Genomic DNA, 24,416 nt, shown 5'->3' on the forward strand with positions numbered 1-24,416 from the left:
ATTCCAGTGGTGCCAGCCAGCATCTCCGCTGCTTACAAACAAGTACTCATTTGCTTCCGTGCATAAGGAAAGATATTGCATGGCAGATAGTACATAGTTTAACAAACTAGGTCCCAGGTGCTAACAACAAAGGCAGCAGATAATGCGTGGGGTCTCCATTCAGGAGAGCTGAAGGTCCAGGGTGTTTGAGACAAGTGTATGTCCAAGAGACACATAAACATAAAAGAAAGAAAAACATGATAGCAGTGATCTTAACCTCAGGGCCTTTAGAAAGCCAAGGACCCCTGATGATCAAAACAGACAATACCACAGTCATGTGGTATATTACCATGGCACAACCCTGTCTTATCTGCTATAAAGACTAGTAGTGCAGGTGAGGGAGACCACCAAGGACTCAAGACTGATCCCAGTGGCCCAATAAATTTCTGCATCAAGGCCATCCAATCTTAGGGTCCATCCCTCCACAGGGAGGATCAGATCTCACCAGCTGAGCAGGCTGCTCAGATCGACCAAGATTGGCTTGGGTTTTCTGGTGCTGGGGTGGATGATTGGCCCCCAGCTGAAATATTATCACAGGTCCTGTCATGCCTACTTACCATTGGGCAATATTGGGCCAGAGTTGACCTTCAAGTCTCATCAGACCAGCAGACTAAGTCTTCTGATGAGTCAGAAAACTCATCACCTGACATTCCAACATGCAAGAAGCATCTAGATTCTCCTTCAGAATCTCCCACCACAGATTTCGACTCAGAGGATCAAAAGCATTCCTCACAAATCCCTCTGGAGGACACCTCTTTTAGCAACATCTTAGAGTTAATGCTTCAGAGGAGAGTTTGGCCTCTTGAGGCTATTACATTCCCTTTTTCATAATCCCACCCCCAGACAATGGGGGCATTGCCAAATTGTCCACCTAATCAAGCAGAAGTGGCTCTAAGAGAGGTAAACTCTCTTCTAGAAAAAAAAGAGTAATCCAGTAGGTCCCACTAGACCAGATTGAGAAAGGCTTCTATTCTTCTTTCTGGTTCCAAGGAAAACAAAGGACCTCAGGCCAATCTTGGACTAGCAGCCCATATATGACTTATGTGGGGTACAAAATATTGTTGTACTGGGAAGATTGACTTCTAGCTGCCCCCTAGATAGTCACTCCTCAAAGCCAGGAACTAATTGCACAATCTCGGCTCTTCACTGGGAATTACAGTCGGTCTTCAAAAGTCCTGCATGATGTCCTCCCAGGTACTCACCTTCATAGAATGCAGGCTAGACACTACCCATTTCATAGTTTCTGTTCCACAAGAAAGAACCCTAAGAAAGACTAGCCAGTAACTCCTCCTTTCACTTGCTCCTTTAGCTGCCTTGATTCTCAGAGTACTGGGACTCATGGCTTCTTTCTTAATAATGGTGTAGTACACACACTTTCACATGAGAATTTTTCAGTAGTTCCTACAAGCTCAGTGGTCTCAGTGCCTACACTGTCATCCAAAACTGCATCTATCACAAATTTATGCAAGTCTAATCTCAGATGGTAGCTGACTTCTCCTCTGGTATTAGTGGGGTAAATCTTTTGTGACCCCAAACTCTATAGCAGCTGAGATTACAAATGCCTTTTTCCTGGGGGTGGGGGGGCTGTTATGAGATAAATCTGGTCCATAGTAAGTGGTCAGACGTACATGTGAATTCATACATAAATGTCTTTGGAGATAAGGGTGGTTCTCCTAGTGTTGCAGGAACTTGAGGACCATCTTTCCCAAGGTGTGATCTCCATACAGACGGTTTGACTGTAGTTTGGTACATCAGTAAGTAGGGGGGAGCCAGATCTTACCCCTTGTGTTGGGAAGCTCTGAAGGTTTAGCAGCAGTGGGTGATGACCTCACACAACTTTCTTGTGGCAACACCCATTCCTGAAGTTTCCAGTTGCTTGGTGGACAGGCTCAGCAGGACTGTCATCATCCCTCACAAGTGGTCTGACATACCAACAATAGCCAGCCATGTTTTTCTTCATTGGGACAGTCCTTTCTGTGACCTCTTTGCCTCTCCACAGAACACCAAGCACAGCAAATTCTGTGCTTTGATTCCTGCTTGGGACAGTCACCGTGACAGGCTCTGTCCTAGCAATGTACTTTACGCTTATCCACATTATCCACTCATCTCCAAATTTCTCCAGAAAGCAATGATATGCAAGGCAACTATCGTTCTCATAAACCCCTTCTGGCCCAAACAAATCTGATTCCCCCCTCATGAGACTGCATTTAAAAACCTCCCTTGGCTTTTGGGTCCCATCCCAGATCTAGTCTCTCACCCCTCTAGCATGCCTCACCAAGACATTACAAATCTAAAACTAATCACTATTTTTTTCTATTTCCATTAATGGCCATGGATCACTGTCTCCCAGCAGAGGTAGTTAGACTCCCCACTGCTTCACAGAAGAGAGCCCACTGTTAAAATCTACCACAGTAAATGGAAATGGTTCACGCATGTGGGCAGATAGTCAGCATATTGACCCATGTTGTGCCACTGTTTCTGATGTAATTTATTTCAAATTTTCTGTAGTCTGTCTTCCAATCTGGCTCTAGCTTTTTGACAGTCTGGTGGTGATTTCCAATTTTCATGTAGATTTCGGAGACCATTCTCTGGCTTCTCGCAAGGTCTGCAAGGCCGTTATGAAAGGAGTCTTTCTTCTTAGACTGTCAATCAAAGATCATCTACCTCCTTGAGATCTGATTCTAGTACTGGAAGCCCTAACTAAGTCTCCCTTTCATCTGGCATCCTCAGTTAAATTGAATTTCCTGTTCTAGAAAGAAGTTTTACTAGTAACCATCTTCTCAAGCAGGTGGGTATCCAAACATGTGAAGCCTTGTCTTCTTCCCCATCTTACATTCTTTTTCATAGAGATAGGGTTTCTGTCAAAACTAACCCCTCTTTTATCCCTGAGGTAGCAACAGAAGCCAACTTACCTGAATCTGCCAGTATTTTTTCAAATCACTGAAACAAGGGATAATAGTATATGCCGCGGTGGTACGGCGGTAGCGTTGTTACCTCACAGCAAGAGGTTTTCCCGTTTGATTCTCGGCTGGGCTTGGGAGTGCCTTCTTTGTGGAGTCTGCATGTCCTCCCCGCGGTTGGGTAGTGTTCAAAAGACATGCTTGCGTAAATGGGCGTGCCTTCGTTGAAGGTTGGGCGTTGAGTTGGCACCTCAGCGTTTCGTAAAAATCTACTGCCATTCATTAGTGGACCGGAGTTCCGCTGTGGCGACCCCTTACCGGGAAAAGCCGAAAGACAAGCAACAACTGAAACAAGGGATAATACATTCTTTGTACATTGGGTGTTCATAGGCAGTTGCAAAGAACTAGATCCTTTAAAAAAGATGAACAGCTCTTTGTTTCCTTTGCCCCTAATAGCATGGGATAAAGTTTCTAATGTCTCCCTTTCTAGATGACTTTCAGACAGTATTATCTTTGCCTACAACAACCAGACTGTGACATAGATAAGGAAATCCAAAGCATATTCATCTAAGGCTATTGCCACTTTCACAGCTTTCTTCAGATCTTCCTCCAGAAGTGACATCTGTGATTCTCCTACTTGATCATGCATACCTTTATAAGTCATTATATACTGTACTCCTTCTTCAGAGTCTGAGCATACTTATGTGCTACTATCCTACAAGGTCTCCTTTCATGAGACCCCCTAGGAAATGCATAGCTGAGAATTCTGACCCATGTGTTGGATTGGACGGACTGAATGAAGAGGATATGAAAATTATGTACGACAACCCTCCCATGGTCCCACCGTTGCCCTTCCTTCTTTTGTAGGACCTGAAGGATTGTTTGTTTCTTAAATGGGACACAGTATCTCACAACCAGCTCTTAGGTGTTAGTCTAGATCTGAGCTAGTTAGAGAGACTGATACATTATGGGAAAGAAATTCTTAAGCGGTGGAGGCTGGAGCCCTGAAGATGCTATTTGGATCTGACAGGTGACCTCGAGCACCCATATGTCGTATTGGACAGACGTAAATGAAAGGGTCTAGCACTATGGTAAGTACATAACTTTATTTTCATCATGTAGAACAAATAATTTTGCTCTTCAGTCTCTGGGATTAAGAGTAAATGACAAAAAGCCTGCTCTGTCACTGCTTTATCATTAACAACTTTTCTAAGGGCACTTAAAGATTCAGATAATGAAAGTTTTCCCTACAAAGGAAAAGCAGATAAAGATTACAATAGCCCTGGCAGGCTTTTGCCTAGCAGCAAGACATGACTGCAAGTCAACTTCTGAGAGCTTTTTATGATCCTGCATCCTCCAGGTACCTCATGCCACACTTCATATGAGAAAAATACAGTGCCATCTCATAAACCTGTGGAACTGGTTAAGGATTGATTGGGATGTTGTTTTTTACAGTTTACTGCTCCATAAAGACTAGCTTTTCAGGACAATTTTGAGCCAGAACATTTGCACATCAGAAACGGACAGTACTACAAGTAATGTGATAAACAAGCAAGTGGAATTAGATTTTTCTTCTCTACATAGAGTCCAAATCTGGGCAATAGCTTTACAGCTCAACCTGCATCTTTAAGCAGTCCATGTTTCAAATCTGCAGAAACATTTGGTAGATGCCATGAGCAGGAAGAGAACAGTGGCTCATGAGTGGGAACTGCTCTCTAGAGAGAGTACAGATGTGGGGACTCTCACAGGTAAATGTTTGCCAGTAGTTACAGCAATGAAGGCAGGTAAAGACATTTTCTCATCTCTTACCTCACAACATAGTGTGGGGCCAGATGCTTTCTCTTTCAGATAAACTTGGATCTTTATCTGTGGCGTACTTCCCTTTGTTCTGATCCAGAAACAACAACTCAAAGAAAGTCGAGATAGAACCATTCTAAGTGTTATAGCTTCTTCTTGCCCAAGAAAACTGTGGAATTTAGATCTCTACTTCAAAGATGGCTGCACACTTGTCAGCAGTTTAACTTCAGCTCTCTTAGTATGAGAACAGAAACTGAGAGACAAGTGCCTGTAATATTGTAAGCTTGAATAAAATTCAGTTACTGACTAGTAAGTACACTGCCTGGATGGCTGCAAAGAAGAAACTAGCAGAACTTGAAAGAGAATCAACTAGAAAAGGTGAATAGGAAACACTGGAAAGAATCCTGCAGCTGTTCTGCAAAAAGCAGTTTAAGCTCCAGCTTTGGTGCAAGAGATGTCTTCCAGTAATTTAGAGGAAAAAATAAATCAAATGTGCTCAGAGCTGATTAAAATAAATGAAACACTGACGGAGTATATCAACTCAAAACTGTTTAAAGAAGTTTTAAACAGCTGTTCAGTTGAACTGATAAGACTGCAAAACTGTGAGGTTGAAATGAAGAAAAGACTGGTTAAGAAGAGATGTTTCAAAAATGGTAAAATGACAGGCCAGAGCATGGACAGAAAATATGAGATTTTCTGCTGTACTAGTAAAGATGCAAACCTACTGTCAGAAAGAATTGATCCTGACAAAACTGTGGCAAAAGGGCAAAGTATTAAAAGACAGTAGAGAGTTTGTGGAAAATGATTATTCACTGTACACCATGGAAAAAATAAATTTATTCCAGTAATCAGAGAATGTCAAGAAGCAGTGTGAGATTCAAGCTACCGTATCCAAAGGAAAATGTTTGAGAGACAGAGAAAAGCACAGGAGTTGACAAGAAATATCGGGAGTACCATGGAATTGAACCGATCTGGAGTTGGGAGATGGAGGTGAACAGGAAGAACACTACCAACATGGTCATGGAAAATAGTGAATAAATGTGAGGCTGCAAAGCATCAGTCGCATTTGTGAAATATGGCTGTATAAGAATAAGTGGAAAGAGTGAACCTCTGTTGACTGAGGACCTGAAAAGCTTTTGCTTCACTTTACGTCATTAATGATTAGAAGGACTCTGAGGAGAGGGGAAGAGGAAGGAAAAAAGTAACTGTAAGTGAAATGATTTCTTTTCTTAACAGCATTTATATGAAACTTTTCACAATATGAATTACTTATTTTATAGTAAAGTATATTTAGTTCTTGTTTGTGATAAGGTTTTTAAACCGGTGCCTTTTGCCTTCCTCTTCACTTCCTTTCTTCTTTTTACTATTAGGAAATGTAGGTATTACAGTGCAGAAAGAGGAGAAAAGATAGACAAAAGTATGCTTACGTTAATAGGCTGTGATCTTGGGTTATCAAGGTCAGGGTTAGAGTCAAAATACACAGATCACAATATATGTACAGCTGATATGTTTTCTTTGACTTTTGCATAGGTGAATTGTTAGATTGAGACCATTGGCTCAATCTAGTAACACATTTTAAGTGGAAACAAGTAAATATGGGAAAACCAAATATAATAAAATGTTTTCCTGTAGCAATAAATGTTTCAGCTTCTGTCTCAGCCTGCAGCAGAGGACTATATTTTACTTTTGTCTTTTAAATTTTCATGGAGGCAAGATGATAATAGTGCAGTAATAGATCACTGCTTTCTTCAAGGCTAAAGGTTAATGGGTTTTGAAAGTATGCAAGTGGTTTTACATCTGGGAGAGAGGGGAATAATAATCTGTGTTGTGCAATATATTGAATACATTTTTTATCCTAACAACTTCTACCAGTCCTCAGTTCTTCTTCTATGTTTCTCCCATATTACTCCCCCTCTAGACGTAACTTTCTCTCTCTCTCTTTTTTTCTACAGTCCCCTGTTAGCCACACTGTCCAGCATGCCCTGCAACAGTCCTGAAGATAAGTACTCAGCACTGTTAACAGAGAAATGCACCGCTACTGGAACCCTCTCCAGTTTACGCTGTCAAGTGCAAAGAAAATGTAACTGCAACAAGAGTAGGTTTCCGATTTTAGAAGCAAAGTCGCAGTTAAAATTTACCTCTTGTGTTATTTGATTAAGGTGTGCACACTACTGGATGTATTTTTTCTTTCCCTGTCCCACTCCCTTTATGTGCAAGATTAAAGATGTATAAAAGGGCAGCCGCACGTGACCGCAGTTATAGAATTTTTTCTTAACTGGTTGTTTTTCCAAAGCTCATTGGCTGGGCTGTGTCATGGGTCAACCTGCTCCATTTGGCCTCGCTCCCCTACTCCCATTCACACTCACCCCCAAACTCATTTGATTTATACTCTGTCCTCATTTACTGCTCTCCACCCCTTTCACTTCCACCTTCCAATTGGATTACACAACCTAGTTACATACCACACTCACCTCATTTCCACTAACTTTTATTTACTCTCCAGCTAGCTTGATATCATTTTTTCCCGTCCTCTCACACTCCCAACATTATACCTTACTTTCACTTAAGCATCCCAATTTTTATCTTATTTACTCAACTCACCTCATACCACAACTCAATACACTATTTAAACCCGACCCCTACTCTTTACTCCTCCTACATCTCACCATCACTCTTTATCACCTCCCATTTCCATCTGTACAAGGTCAAAATTCTCACTCACATCTCCCCCACTGACCAACTTAAAGTATTGTTCTGTCGCTTCAACCCACTTTGTCCACATCCAACATTACTTAAAATTACACTTCTCTTAGCTGGTGGCACACACCCCAACCCCAATTCCTCATTCCCTGCACTCAACACCAGCATGCACCCATTCCCACCCTTGCCTCCACCTAACACATCCCTGCCTCCTCCCTATTGCTCCACTCTTAAAAACCTAGATCTGTTCTCAATTAACTTACAAAGCCGTCTCAATAAAACCAAAGAACTACACTCTTGTGTAGCTCAACACTCTCCTCATATTTTAGCCATAGCTGAAACTTGATTAAACCCTCACATAGCTAATAACAAATTCCTACCCCCCCCCAGTTACAGTATATTTTGGTTAGATAGAGAGACAAAAAAGGTGGTGGTGTTGCAGTTCTCTACTCTGATCTCAGTCTATCCTCCTACAAACACCATTACCAAGTTTTTACCCTTCTGAACTAATTGTACTAAATTGTCTCTTGAATTCCCACAAAAAGTTTGCTGTAGCCTCAATTTATATCCCACAAGGAAACAACATTACAGTCCAAGAAAATATACTTTCATGACTGTCCGACAACATATCCTATGAAACTACCATTCTAGGGGATGTAAACATAGACTGGTCAAAACTTATGACAGACTCTCCAAATATTATTATTAGCCTGCATGGCTTCAAATATCTCATCACATCCCCAACTCTTAATAGAAACTCTAGTTCCACCTCTATTCTTGATTGGATACTTACTACAGACCCAAATCTTTACCATAACCCCGAGACCCTACCCAACTCTTAGTGACCACCAACCTATTCACATCCAAAGACACTCTCTCCAAATACTAAGAACCCACATATACAGAGACTGCCATAAATGATCCTTCGTTGATACAGGATCATTTAACTCTAAACTGGCATCCAGTAACTGGTCCTTCCTTTACCACCCTCCCCTTAATGAAACTGTTGAAAAATGTAACTAGATTTTCCTTGACGTCTTAGACTCACTTGCTCCCCAAAGATAAATTAGGATAAAAATCTACCTGTGTACATTGACTGTCAAAAGAAACCCACTCCCTCGTGCACAAAAGGGATAGTATCTGGAAAACCTGGCAGAAAACCAAATCTCCTACCCTACTACAAAATAAAAAGGAATCAGAAACCTAACAAAAAAACACATTTACCAGGACAAGAAAAAATTTATACTACTGCACAAAATAACCACATGTCCAACCCTAAAAAATTCTGGTCCGCTGTCCATAATATCCTTCATCTTGGTAGCCCATAAACCCCAAATTCCTTCCCTAATAACTCACCACTGGAGACTGGTGCCCTGCTTAATAACTACTTCATAGACACTATCCACAAACTAACTCACTTTGACCATAACTCCAGTCCCCCAAACTCTCCCACTTCTCGTACTCATAATAAAAACCTGTTCTGTCTTAAACCTGTCCCCACCCCCTATATCAAATCTCTTCTTCAAAAACTTAAACCCTGCTCACCATCTGCTGATAAACTAGCACCCCCTTCTGAAGCTGGCTGCCGACTCCATAGCCTTCCCTATCTCTATTCTAATAAACAGATCTATTCAAGAAGGCACAGTTCCAAACACCTGGAAATCTTGCTACACTATACCACTGCACAAAGGAAGCAACTTCACAGATACCCTCTAACTTTAGACCAATTGCCATCCTATCACCACTTTCTCAAATCCTTGAAAAGTGCATCCACCCTAAACTGCTTAAATACGTAATCTATGAAAACCTCTCAACTCCTACCCAACACAGCTTTCAGACACACCACAGTACTGCCACTGCCCTCTTATCTTTTACTCATACAGTTGCAGAGGCCAGAGATAATAATCAACTAGTGTCCTGTCTCTTCTTTGACCTAATCAACTAGTGTCCTGTCTCTTCCTTGACCTATCCAAAGCATTTGATACAGTGTCTCACTCTAAACTACTAACAAAACTAACCTCTGTCTCCCTACTTTGCAGTGGTTCTTCTGCTGTCTTACTAATAGATTGCAATCTGTCCAATGGCTCACTTCCTGCTTGTAAAAACAGGTGTCCCCCAGGGTTCTGTCTTAGGCCCCCTTCTGTTCAGTATCTTTACCAACCACCTCCACTCTGAGTGCGGCCACGCAACTCTTTTCCAATACACGGACAACTCAACACTCATTTCCACCTCTGACAACGTCATATCTCCATTCACATACACAAAACACATTCTTCGCCAAAGGCTTAATGAAAACCAACTTATCCTAAACCCTAAAAAAAATTAAACTTTTACTCTTCCTACCAAGATCACTCTAACACCACAAATCCACCTTTTTCATCTCTTCTGTAAACAACACCATTATCAAAGTGGATTCACATACTAAACTCCTGGGCACCATAATAGATGACCCACTAAAATTTGATCAGCGCATTTATCAGTGTGTCAGAAACTGGGTCTACTGTATCGCAACAAAAAATCCCTTACACCAGATGCTAAACTATCCATAGCTAGGGCTTTCTTCCTGCCATGCCTTCTCGGTGCCGCTCCCATCCTCACAAGCTTAGAATCCACATCAATCTCCCAACTTGAAGAAACATGTAATAAAATTGTCAGATTTGCAACAAACCAACTTTATAAATCACACCATTGCATTGTAGTAAAAAAACTACAATGGCCAGGATTCCCCCATCAGCAACTTATCTCACAGCTACAAATCGCACACTCCATCCTACACAAACCTACTGCCTGCCTCTCCCTCTCCTCCCTCATTTCCTTTTACACCCCTACTAGAATCTCTCAGAAGCTCTGCCCAACAACTCCTTGACATACATAAACCCAATGAAAACCTGGTAAGGTTCTTTACAGTTACACTCTGTCTTTAGCCTGAAACAAACTTCCTAACTCTATTAGAAGCATCCCAAATACAAATCAGTTCAAAAAGCAACTAAAACTTTCTCTTTTAAGCCCATAGATCTATCATTGACAGGAGCCTACATGAACCCTCCCATCTCTCCAACCTTTTCTCTCTTCCTTTTAACTCACTTCTATTCTACTCTAATAACCTTATGGCTACTTCTCTTTGATTCTTCCTCTCTCACAGTCTTAATTACATTGTTATTAGCTTTATATTTAGTTGTGTATGCAGTTCATCTTTTATGTAGTTACTAACGCTCTTATTGTTAAATGACTCCAATCTGCCTTTATTTTGTGTATTCCATGGCTCATCAGTAAATACATATTGTGCATATTTGTAATTGGCAGATTCTGTTAATTTGATCTCTTTCTATTTGTTTATTGTAACTGAATTGTTGCTTAATGTTTTGTGCATATTACTTGTTTTTGCTTTTTATTTTTAATATACTGTATAACTTGAAATGCATTCTTCTATGAATATTGAGTATTGGTTAATTTCCTGGAGCTTTTCTCCTCTGGTCTCCACTGAAAGCAGGCCTCTAGCTCAATTGGACCAACCTGGTCAACAAATGTCAAAGATAAAAAAAAAGAACAGACACCAATTAGTGTAAGTAGAAGCTCAGGCAGTAATGTGCATCTTAGCATGGATGACCTCAATTTCAGGTTAATTAGGGCCTGTGTTAGCAGCTGTCTGTTGGGCACAAATATTCCTATTAGTGGGCTTAAACTTTATTATCTGAAGATGTACATAGTTATATGTGTTTGTATTAAGTTAATGTGTTATGATAATGTTCTAGGAGTGTGTTTCTTTTTTTGTTTGAGGGTTTTCATTAAAACAAAAAGTCTTTTAACATGTGACACAAGTTCCAATGTTGATAAGAAAAAAACTGTATAAAGGTTAACCTGGCAAACATTAATGGGTGCATATATATCAAACGCTGGAAATATACATTTAAAAAAGCTGCCATGTAATGGGTGGGGATGACTTCTTACCCTGATGGTGACACTTCCTATTGGAACACAAATGTTCTGATGGGTGTAGATAGAATGGAAACACTGCTTAATTATATTAAGAAATGCAGAGGGCAAGTAGCAGGAGTACAGGAGCATAGGAGACAAATTGGAAAGAACTGAGCATGTGAATTTGATAAGGAAAGGATTTCAGGATGGATATTCTGCAGAATATCAGAGACAAAGGAAAAGAAGAGTGCACCTAGTATTTAATAGAGGAGCTCCAATAGTGACAGAACAGGGAAAATGATAGTAATGGCAGATTTGTAGTAGTAAGGGGCTACTGGCAAGGGATGAGGATTATACTGGCATGTATTTATATTCCCCTTAAAACTGCTGTTTTGGAGCTTAAAGTTTTTGGGGGAGAAATAATTGGCTTTCAGCAGGGAATATTACTTATTTGCAGGGAATGGAATTTGATTTGCAACAATGAGAATGTATCTGCAAAGCCTAAAAGGGAAAGTATAACAAAAGAGGGTAGATTTTTGAAGAAGTTTATGAAAATATGTGCTGTGAAAGATGTGAATTCAGTAACAGGAACTCAGAGAATTTATATAATATATTCCCCAAGGTACGAGCTAGACTTGGCAGAAGTTATATTTCACAGGAACATATCCATTTTATTGAGAACTTTGATACACATCTGATAACTATTTCTCGTCATCTATCAGTAACTACTAAGATAAAAATGCAGGGCAATGAAATATAGATGAGACACTGGCACTTCCTCAACTATCTGTTAAAGAGAGAATAATTTAAGGAATGGGTAGTGGAAATTATCCGGGAGTTATTAGGGAAGATAGAAAGTACTCCAGAACTTATAGCTAGTGAGTGGGATAAAATGAAAGTGGAATTTAAAAATAGTTTAGAATAAAAGAAAAAGGGATCTGGTTAAGAGATCGTAAGTATTACTTAGATGGGCTGACAAAGTTTATAGTAGTACAAAGTAAGTGGAATTTTGCAGAACAAGAAGAGGCAGAATTGGAGTGTGCTAAAGAGAAAATAGGGGAGTACCTGGATAATATGCATGGATTTAGAAAAATTGCTGTTAAGCAACTGTTTTTTAATAACTCCAGAGCACAAAAACTTTTGGCACAACAAGTTAGGCAACAGAGGGTAGAAAAGGTTGTTGCCAGACTATAGAGCCTATAACAAGAAAAATATCCAGAGATCCTGTAGAAATATTAGAGATATTTTAAAAAATGTATGAAAATTTGTATAAATCAGATAAGTAGGGAAGTCAGTAAAAAGCACAAATGGAAATATTTGTGGAAGCCTTAAATATGCCAGGGTTAGGGATAGTTGAGGCCCAACAACTGACAGTTAAGATAAGAGGAGATGAGATAAAAATGGTGATGTATAACCAATCTGCAGGAAAGTCTCCATGAATAGAAGGTGTTCCAGTGGAAGTTTGGAAGCTAGGAGGGCAGAAAGTAAAAAAGATTTTGAAAGTATTGTTTAACAGTATTTTAAAACAAGGGAAGGCACCAACATTGTGGAAAAAAAGTTGTGGTGGCTGTAATATCTAAAGATAGTAAGGACCCATCTGATCTAGAGCAAGTCCCGAAGTACGGAAACTGAATGGCCAAAAGATTAGACTTGTATATACCAAGTTTGAGATGCCATTTTTCAGAATATTCGCATTTCTTCGAAGTATGGTAATCTCTGAGTTGGTATATATATATATAAGTTCAGGGTGGGTTGGTGCAGGGGGGCTTGCCACCATCACTACCCCCACCCCTGCATGCAAAAATAAGTTTAAATGAGAAGAGCAATTTTCAAGATTCACTCTTCTCCTGTGTTTTCTGTCTTTTTTTTTTTCGGCTTGTTTGGCACACAACATTGAGTACCAGCATTTCAATAGATTTCAGTAGGAGCCCCCATTTCAGCTTTTAAACCATGATTATAAAGCGTTTATGTATATAATAGCTAAAAGAATGGCAAAGGTAATGCCAAAATTGATAGATATGGGACATTGTGGTTTTGTGGAAGGGAGAAAACATTTGGCAACATTAGCAGGGCAATGTTGATCCAGAGAAAAGCAGAATATAAAAAAATACTGCTTTTGTTTGGTTGGTCTTGATGCTTGATTTTTATGAGTGGGGCATTGGAAACATTTGCAGTTCCTGATACAATAGTAGTTGTTATTTGTGTTATATTTAAAACCATTGGCAGAGAAAATAAGAGGCACAGAAATTCAACAGTATTATTGGTAAGGTGTTCAAGAATAGTTGACTTTATTTGCAGATGATATTATTTTGTACCTGATGGAACCAAGAAAGGACATCTGATTGTTTTGGAGTATTCTGAGACAGTTCCAGATGTTTTCAGGATATAAAATTAATGAAGATAATTTTAGGATATAAAGCTAATGAAGATAAAACAAAGGCTATAGCTATAAAATATGTGCTCCTGTGTGGTTTGGTTCAGCACTACTCATCTTTATTGGGGCATGATAACATTTAAGTTTTTAGGAGTATAAATTAAGAAGGATTCAGTTATGGTAACTAAGGATTTGTGGGAAAAGACTGAACAAAAGATAATACAAAAAAATGAGAAACTGCAAGTTCTTGACTATGGATATGGATAGCAAGATACAAGCAGTAAAAATGTTTTTAGTTCATTTAGCTTTATACATAGGTCAGGCATATTTGTATCAACCAGAGGAGAAGCTGTAGATAGTGATTAATAAATATTTGAAGGATTTTTTGGGGAGGGGAAGAGGGCAAGAGTCAAGTGGGATAAGTTGATCCTTCCAATAGAACAAGGAGGTTTAGGATTACCTTATTTGAAGGGATATTTTAGAGATACACAGTTAAAGCTGTTATACATAACACAAACAGAAAACTACAATTCAAAGTGGAAAGGCATGATGATGAAATAAGGAAAGAATGGGGTATTGGATGCAGATCCTTAAGGAGAATAATAACAGTAAACAATGTTATATCCATAAAGCAGCAAAAAGTATACTAAGAACTAAGCCAACACTGGAATGGAGAAAGGAGATTTTACCAATAGGGATAATTGCAATTAAGGATAAAGAGAATAGACAAGAGGTGGCTCGGATTTACTGGAGGAAGATGGCAAAGGAACCAAGGTATTGGGAACAAAGGAAAGGTGATAGAATGAGAAGAGGCCAAGAAGACATTTGGATTGCAGGCTAGTAATTGTCTTTCCTGTCAGGGATTGATATCAGAGTATAGACAAAGAGAAGGGGATGGAGTTTTCTATGCACTTCACAAAGAAACAATGGGAGGACATATGTATGGCTCACAAATATGCAACAAAATCTAGAAGGTTTAGGATTGTTGTCTGAAGTATTTACATAGATACTGTTGTACTCCAAGCTGACCCCAAAGAATATTTCCTCAGTTAGATGGCAAATGTTGGAGTTGTGATAGGAAAGAAAGAGGTAACTGAGAACATATATTTGTGGGAGTGCAATGAGTTGACAGACTTTATAAATTCCCTACAGAGTACTCTGTCAGGAATACTGGGCAAGCAAATGAGTGTAACCAGGGAAATTATTTTTTTTACCTTGGATACAGGATCTGAATTGCCTAGCCATAGTATGGCCTTGTTAAGTTTAACTCTGGTACTCACACAGTAGCAAGGCGACATTTCCCATCCCATTCTCAAAGTTGTGAATCTGTTACCATGGAGGATAGAATTTAAATTCCTAATAAGAAGTCATATTCTTATCAAGTATCACACACTTTAAAAGAGGTAGGGTGGCCTAATATTTAATTTATTTATTGATTTATTTTTTTAACCAAGTAAAAAGACCATTTCAGCCTGAGCACAAGTGATGGGATAAAGCAAGTAATTCCCAACGTGTATAAAAAGAAATAGCAATTGACAGGGCATATAAATTAAAGACAACATGACTACACTGTGGTCTTTGCAAAATTATATGTAGTTACAAATTGCAAAGAATACAATACTGTTGGTACAGCACATAATCATAGACAAAATGATTACAAGTCAGTATCTGGAAAATAGTAAATAAAATGAACAAAGAGAAGTAACTAGTAAGTACATTATTTGGTAGCAGTCTACATGGAAAACAGACCTACAAAACTAAGCAAAGGAAACGTAGGCATTATATATACAAATGAGATTGTAAGAAATATAATACAAGGAGACTGTGCATTCGTACGTGGCAGTGATATGTTTACTGTACTATCACAAAGTGTAGATCCCTTATATTGTTCTATTCCAGAAATTATTAGTCAACTTAAGTTTTTATACCTAATTCCATCTTAGCATATTAATTCATTAATTCCATACATTTGTATTTATCCTTATTTGCCAACTTTCCTACAAGAAACATCCAGACGATAGTTTCTTTAAAGGAGTTGTACATGTAACCACTCTCCTGCAGCATATTTCTTCCATGTAGGATGTGACTTTGTACTGGAAAAATTCAGTGTCATTTTGAGTCTGCTGAATCTGCAGAGCTAAAACATGATTCCAGGAAGACACACACACTGTCTGTTACATGAAGCAGAAATATTTCAGAGTTGCAGGCCCTCATTTTTAAACATCTTTGTTTGGTTTACAGTAATGAGAGCATAATTACTAAAGACTAACTCTTCATTTGTACAAATTGTATCAGCAGGAATCCTTATCCAGTAGCTTCAACTTCTAATCTTTGCAAGCCATCAAATGGTGAAGACCATTCTTTACATTTGTTGGACAGATGCAGCTGAGGTATTGTACAAGAAGAACCAAAGCAATCAGAAAAACTGATAATTCACAGAATCTTTTAAGAAGGGGGAAAGAAGATGTACCACTTAATAAGCAGACCTTATCTAATTGGTTGGCCAACTGCCATGCTTTTTGTTATGTCAAATTTATAAAATCTTTTCAAGCTTAAATAAGAGGACATTTGCTTGGGCAGCAGCAACATATTGCAGAAAGGTTCCTAGATGAGACATTTTAGAAGTTGACGTGATCCACAGTGTACACCTTCAAAAGCAGTTACAGTCTTAAGAGTAGGATATTAATATGGCACCTCTGTTCTACAGATCATGTAGCAGTCTTCCTTAGATGTAATGTTACTGCTGTGGACTCTACTCAGAAGTTATGTTTTACTGTTACACTAACCATGTCTGAAGAAGGTAGTACATCTGCATTTAAGTATACTAACCGTAACAGTAGAGCTTCGCAGAGTGGTTTATGCAGCAGTGAAACTATCCTTACTTCATGTACATTGTTAAATACGTTTTCTCTAGTGGTGACTGAAGATCATTTGACCAGGTTCTAAGTGTGCAAGGCCACTTTTGGGCTTTAATTGGGACTTTTTCCTTTTTCCATTGTTGTGTGACTGTGTAGTTAATATTTAAAAGTCTGGGGGATGTGATGGCTTGCCCCTGCAGAAATGCTTATTTCATAGTTTGCTGGTTTGTTTTAAGGGAACTGTGTTATGAAACTGGTGAGACTGTGCAGTGAGTTTTCAATTGATTGTGCTTTGACCTTTCATAGGGGAAGTGTTAGTCATAACTTTTGTTAGTTATTTTCACAGTCACTTGTTTTCTGCTTTTAATAATTTATGTTAAAAGCGTATGATAGTCAAGAGTTTCCTATGGATACTGAATAGCTTGAAGAACAGAGAAAAATTCCTAGTGAGGCTGCCTGTTTTTATTTTTTTAAACACAGCTTTACTGAACTCATAGTTATCCAGAATCATCATCATCATAATCATATCACAATTATATATTTATTGAGTGTACATACTCTTTTCATACACTTTTTAATATTTCAAACTATAAACATTTTCCAGCCAGTAAAACTGTATGACATTCACTAGATATCTTTGTCTCTGACTAGTATTCTGCTGAGTTGTTTGTCTTTTCGGCTTTTCCCGGTTAGGGGTCGCCACAGTGGAACTCCAGTCTGCTAATGATTGGCAGTAGATTTTTATGGTGCCAAGTTGCCAGCCTAACCTTCAGCGAAGGCACACCCATTCACGCATGTCTTTTGGAGGCCACTCGACCGCGGGGAGGATATGCAGACTCCACACAGAAGGCACTCCAGCCGAGAATCGAAAAGGAGAACTTCTTGCTGTGCGGCAACAACGCTACCGCTGTACCACTGCGGCTTCTAATCCCTCCTTTATCAAACTCTCATGTAAGTCCTATCGAAATGTGTTTCCTATAACAGTGTGTGCATCGTATTTCTCTGTGTGTAAGCTGATTCTCTGTCTTTTCACTGTATCGACAAGACCATTCACATTCCCAGTTAATGTAGAAAATGCAGCCGTTTCCACATATGTTCCATTTTATCTTTAGCACTGCATGGCTTTTCTTTGATACAAAACCCTCCCCACATTTGCATTTCCATCCCATTTAGTGAATGACATTTCAGTAGTTTGCATAAAAATGTTGAAACCCCTTTTGCTGAATGTTATACACTGTAATATGTTTCCCAATATTGTGTCCCTCTTCCAACCCAAGAAATGCATGCAAAAAACAAATCATCAGGGCAAGTGTCCCTATTAAATGGCCACGAAAAAGGCAATAACTAACCTAGACTTTGTTCTGACAATCCACATACTACTGCCAACTTTCCTTATAGCAAAAGCAAAATTATGTAAGATCTCTTCAACAACTATTCCATCCGAGCAGGGAAAACAGCCTGCATATTTCCCATTTATCTAATTATGTTTTTGACCCATACCTGTAGATTTCATTTAGCATGAGCAAACATTTACATGTAGTCTGTAAGTCTTATTTTATACTTCAGCTAGCTTCCAATACTAAAATTCAAGTCCCTGTATTGCAGAGCAAAAAAAAAATCAGTTCATCATCCTAAGCCACTGATTCTAAACCGTTTATTCGGTTGTTCATCATAATATCAAGAACACTGCATCAGCGGGTGCAGACAGTATCCCAGGATGCCTTCTAAATAGCATGAAACATGATCTATCAGGCCGTCTGGAATTGCTGTTTAACTGTAGCCTCCAAACAGGCTTTGTGCCTGGCATATCCAATAATTACAACGTCCACAGAGGTTCCTCATTAAAAGAATACAGGGCGTAAGTGCAGAACTCCTTAAGGCCCTATTCCTGTATTCTGTCTCCTACAGGCTGTTGAGGAGAGATCTATACCTGGCATACAAGGCATTGTCAGACCGTATTCTGATGGACCTCCTGCATATCCACAAAACAGACAGCACCAGAATTACCCTTTCTAAAGACTTAAACCTTACCTGTGATGTAAATAGCACCTGCTGGAGAGACAGGTATATGTCCCAGAGATTACCTCTTCCCTGGAACAGGCTCCCCATCCATGTGAAGCAGACGTCCTACCTAACTCAGTTCAAGTGTAATTTGGACAGCTGGATGGGAAATAGGAAATTCATCCCTGGTTTGGCACCTGTGTCTACAATGGTCACAGGCAGCCTGTAAATGATTCATCTTCTCGGCTCCTGCTGTAAATGTTTCAACTTCCAACCCCTGCTTACACTTATTAAGGGTACCAGAATTTGTCAGAGATTTGTGATGCATGGCTAGGTTTAAAAAGTCCCTTGTTGTCATTAGCCTAGTAAACATCTATGAAACTATAAGATCTCTGCATGTTTGTTATATACTGCTTCAGCACTAGCCTCCCCACCAAGCAGCTGCAACTGGATGTACTGCATAAACTATACTTTGCTGCACAATCTTAGCAACTAATTTTCTGTACCTTGTAACTTTTAAGTTGCAGAAAGTTATTTTAGCTCAGTACCTTGTATTACAACTCTTAGCACTCACACCTAAAGCTCCTAACATATTTCCACGGGTCTACTTTGTTTTGTTGAATCTCACCCCGACCACTTTGCTGAAAACACAAGTTAATGAAAACTGATTTCACTGAATCTCATTTCTCTGAACTGCAGTTAGTATATATGCCACTGCGTTGGTAGAGTACTGTAAGGCAAGTAAAAGGTATATGCCCTTTTCCCTACTGTAGTGCGATCCTGGAGTTAGTATATATAGCTGGGGGGGGGGGGGGCATAGCCCTCTACCTTGTTTGTTTTATATTGTATTTTACCAAAAACTTCAAAATAATACATTTTAAACAATAGACATGCATAGTTGCAACACCAATGACTAACTCTCTCCAGAAGGCAGTATGTACTCAAACTATGTGAGGGGCTATGCCCAGCAGACCTCCAGTGAGGGAGGCTGTGCCCCCTCACCCCCCCAACTATATATATATTAACTCCAGGATTGCCCTACAGTGGGGAAAAGGGCATATACCTTTTACTTGCCTTACAGTACTCTACACAGTGCCATATATGCTAACCACTGTTCAGTGAAATGAGTTTTCAGTAATTTGAGTTTTCAGCAAAGTGGTCAGGGTAAAATGAAATTCAGTGAAACAAGATTTAACGAAACAAAGCAGACCCATTTCCACAAACCCTCCGCACAGAAACATTGCTTTATTTAGCCAAAATACAGAGCATTAATGCTGTTAATTATGTTTAATTCAGTTAATGGATTAGTTATTTCTACTCATGTTAATAAACAGTTTTAGTTGCATTTTCATCATCTGTATCAATCTTCTTTTTCCTGGTCATTGTAATCCAAAACAGTAAAAATACAGTTATATTCCCCATTCTCTTATATTCCCATCCTCTGCAGTCAGACTGCAAATGTGCATAAACTTTGTTCCAAATAGCCTATTGTATTCCATTCTCTCCATCCACAAACCGGAGTGATGCATTATAGTTCCTCCACTTAAGTTACAATGTGGCTTCTGCTTCAGTCCTGCTGGGACAGTTCACCTCCAGTCTTCTCTGGCACCTGGCTTGAGCCTAATTCTCTGCCACTTCATCTGATGAGCTCTTGTGTTGCTCTTTGCTTTTACATCTTCATTTTGTAATAAAGGGAAGGGTTTCACTAGCATCCTGTCTCTTGAGTTATCGTTGCTCACGGATAGTTTGGCAGCTGTACCCCCATCTCCGCGATTATTTAGTTGTTGAATTGCTTAATTCCTTCCATCATCTGGTCAGCCTCTGTAAATGACTTTGATCCACCAGAGGAAAAAAAAACTCTAAACAGAACAATTTAAAGTTCATCCAAGGTCACTGTTATTCCCTCTTGTCTGGAATAAATGTATTCTGTTTCTGTCTTGTATAAAAAGAATAGTTATTTTTTTATAAATACCCTGGTGTGCCAAACTTTCAGGATTGTTCCTGTCTACCCCAGTTTTTGTTAATAACATCTATACTTGTTGGTTTGTTTAATCCTCACCATTATTGGTCTTGGCTGTTTTCAGAAAAGCCTTCTTAGAACATAGATAAGCTTTGCCCTTTCTATCAATATAACCTGCTGTAGGACACCAGTCTATTTGCTGATATTAGTCTTCTCAGAGATCTCGGGGTGGCTGCGGTAGTGCAGCAGTTAGCATTATCACCTCACAGCAAGAGGTTCTCCAGTTCAATCCTTGGCTGGGGTGCCTTTTGTGTGGAGTCTGCATGTCCTCCCTATGATCACGTGGGTTTCCTCTGGGTGCTCCGTTTTCCTCCCACATCCCAAAGACATGCTGTAGGTGGATTGGATACTCTAAATTGGCCCTAGGTGTGAGTCCCTGCATGTGTGTGCCTTCTGTGGAAGGTTGTGTATCGGGCTGGCAAGTCGACACCATAAAACTCCACTGCCAATCATGAGCAGACAGGTGGTCTGCTGTGGCGACCTCTAACCAGGAAAAGCCGAAAAAAGAAGAAGAAGTCTTCTCGGAGATCTCAAGATTTTTTCCTCCTCATTCTGTTGTCCAAAGCAACCACTTTTTCAAGCAATTCCTCTTGAGTTGTCTTATTTTGTCTCTTCTTAATTTCCACTTCTGACTTTTGCTGCTTGACCAGTATATCACTGCAGATATTCAGTGCTTCCTCTATTTTTAAGTCTGTCTTTGACTTTATATACTCCTCTTGAGGCCGGCTTATTTCAAAGAACTTGGGGGTGTATCTAAGAAATTTTCTCTTCAAAGTTGTTTGAACATGTGACATGCATCTGCACAATACATTCATCTACTTCCCACTGAATCCTTGTCCACAACTTTCTCTTCTTCTTCTTCACTTCGTCTTTATTTCTCTTGGACTTTTTTACTATGACATCCAGATAGAGTAATCTTCAGCCAAGAACTGAATTTAAACTAAATTGACTTCTTTTACCAGCTGTTTTCAACAGTCATTTGTGTTCCTGCTGGGGAAGTTCCAGTTAATATGCTTCTTACTTGTTGGCCGTATTGAAAAAAACAGTGATGCTGGCTTTTTATCATTTCCTCGTGCACCCACCATGATTCCAAGGAATGCTGTCATGGAGTCTCAGCATACGCCTTCTTAGGAATAATGAGATGCTGTTAAAAGTCTTACCTGAAAGAAGGCAAATAAGCAAGATAAAACTCAAATATTTTGATTTACTGTTATTTATAGTGATTTCTTCTTAAAGATATATTTTTGGTAAGTATACATACATTATCCGTTATCTTCAGGGAGATGTCACTGTAACATTAAAGCTATCCTCCCTTTAGCCTCTTAAGCGGGGTGCATATAGTTTTATTATGTTTTATTAAATGATTACATAGCTTTTTGCTGGTTACAGTAATAGTGCTTTGTTAGTCTCAGAGCAACGGATTTGTATATTTGCAGGGTTCTTATGACAGCCAACTAGAGCTCAAAGACAGTAGCCAAATGGCATAGAGGGGTAAAGCCTTGACTGCAGCCCAGGTGACCCATGTTAAATTAGTTGTTTAGATGCCTGATGGAGTTAGCAGGGAGCATGGTTGTATATAGGATAGAGCTGATCATGTGCTGTAACATCACCTGGAGGCATGCATGTAGCCTGAAAGCCACTGATAGGTAGTAGCCTTAGATACACAAGTGCACAGAAGTGTGCACTTTCTCAGGGGAATGTTTTGCGGCTCCTGTGGAAATGCAGTTTGCACATTCCCCTGCTGTGGGTAAAGGTTAGGCCAGTTACTAAAACAATTCTCATTGCTAGAATGCTGGCAAAGACAGAAGCAGTGCTCATGGCTACCTAAATGACAGCCTACCCCAGATGGTTTTCATTCCCACCAATTAGGGAATATATAGTCTCAAACCTGACTGGGCAAAAGCTTGATGATTAGCAGGTTCATAGGCAGAAATACAGGGGAAAGAAATAAAAAAATCTGAACTAAAGAAAAATCTTAATGTCACACAGCAATCACTTTACTGGATACTGCTGGTGCAAAACCAGCATGGCTTTTCACAGGCTGAAAAGTCTTCCAGGGTTGAATGTGAATGGGAGTGATGTAACAGAATGTTACAGTTTACTCTTGCATCAACTTCTCCTCAAAGGTATAATGTTATGAAACATATATGTACATATATGCACTTGCCCTGTATGTTACTTACACCCACACACCTGTACTGTATGTTGAGTGTTCCTGTATTAAAACATTGCTAAGGGTGGCTGTATCTAACATAATGCAGTGGTATTTTAGGCACCTTTTGTGTCTCACTCTTTCTCCTTTTATGTTGCTCTGAGTAAATAAAGGATGATGGCCATATTTCTCTTAAAAGCACACACAGATTTTTTTCAGAATAAGAATGTAGTTTATTTTATTTTTGTTTTCATTTCAGAATAAATACAGTAAATACATTTGATGTTAGTCCATTTTATGTTGTGTTATCATACAAGTCTGTAATACATTTAACAGCAGGACTTCATTGTGTTTAATAAGTGTAATGCTTACTAAGTACAACATTAATGAACTCACTAGAAACTATGTTGATACATGTTTCTGTGTTGCTTGATTTTCTTATAGAACTGCACTAAAGCGTGTAGTAGAAGCAATGAACCGTCTGGACAAGAGAAGGCATGATAAATTTTCAAACCAGTTTAATTATGCACTGCACTGAGATACAGATACGGCATTTGTGGACTGTCAAGACAAGACTGTTTTGGACACTTCCTGTTACTGTGCATTCCAGATTAAATTCACACCAGCATTCTCTATGTTATAAACATTTATGAATGATATAACCACTGCCGTGCACTGAATAGTCCTGTAATATACTTCTGTGAATGGCAATATACTATGTTGACTGTTTTACATTTTATCTCAAATCCATAACACCTGGAGATCATATTTGACTCTGTGTATTTTGGCAGCAGCTGTTTTTAAGAATGAAATGTTTCTAATGAATAGCTTGTACAGACACCATAATGCACATTATGGATTGTACATTTTCTTATTAATGTGTTTATAATTTTTAGCTAACAGATGTTACAACTCTTCTACCTTTTTTGATAATACTCTCATCTAAACAAGCCTGTTTTCTTGTTTATATAAGTGGTTGTTTGCAGCAATAACACAATTTTTTTGGTATAAAGAAATATTATCATACTGTTTGTTTTCATCTTGATGAGTAAATAACAAAGGCATCACCTGTGAGATAAACCAGCAAAGGAAGCAGCTTATGGTGATTCAAATCTCTCTTGCTGTACAGAAGACTACCATACAGTGACTTACATTTGCCGTTATCTTCCAGTCACATTTCAATCCAGTTTTTACATATCTGTAGTCAGGAAACCATTTATTAAGCTATTTTAATTGTCATATGTTCAGGGTTAATATTTCACTGGCAGTGTGATGTGGAAAATATCTTCATAGCGTAAAAAGTGTGTATTAAGTTTTAAAAAAATGAAGAAAAAACTTTCCTTTGCTTGTGCTTTCCCTTAAGTGGCATTTCCCATTGTCAGATGGGGGGTTTTCTTCACTGTTTTTAGCATATTTTTCTGGAGCATTTTATGTATTAAAATGTAATTTCTTTTCCAGCACTGTTGTTTTTTAAAACACCTTTGTTAAATACTCACTTTAGACATAGACAGACATACCTTAATAGAAAAGAAAACAACCCATTTTAACATTTGTTGCCCTTTACACATATTATACATTATATACGTTTCCTTTTTTTAACAACTGTTGTTCAGTCCAACATTACATAAATTGCTCATTCCCTGCCTTCCCTTAAACCTCA

At 39.0% G+C, this 24,416-nt stretch overlaps 1 protein-coding gene across 1 annotated transcript in view; it reads left to right on the top strand.

Annotated features, from left to right (window-relative positions):
- The window catches only part of UVSSA (UV stimulated scaffold protein A), a 1,327,799-nt gene extending 1,303,586 nt beyond the window's left edge, over positions 1-24,213 (top strand). The window contains exon 15 of the mRNA XM_044062324.1: positions 23,201-24,213. Within this exon, the coding sequence (XP_043918259.1) occupies positions 23,201-23,294 (94 nt within the window). The 3' untranslated portion in view covers positions 23,295-24,213. The remainder of the gene's footprint in view (positions 1-23,200) is intronic.
- Positions 24,214-24,416: the final 203 nt, after the last annotated feature.

The sequence above is a fragment of the Protopterus annectens genome, chromosome 2.part1, assembly GCF_019279795.1.
Source record: "Protopterus annectens isolate FY-2018-M chromosome 2.part1, PAN1.0, whole genome shotgun sequence".
Lineage (NCBI taxonomy): Eukaryota > Metazoa > Chordata > Ceratodontiformes > Protopteridae > Protopterus > Protopterus annectens.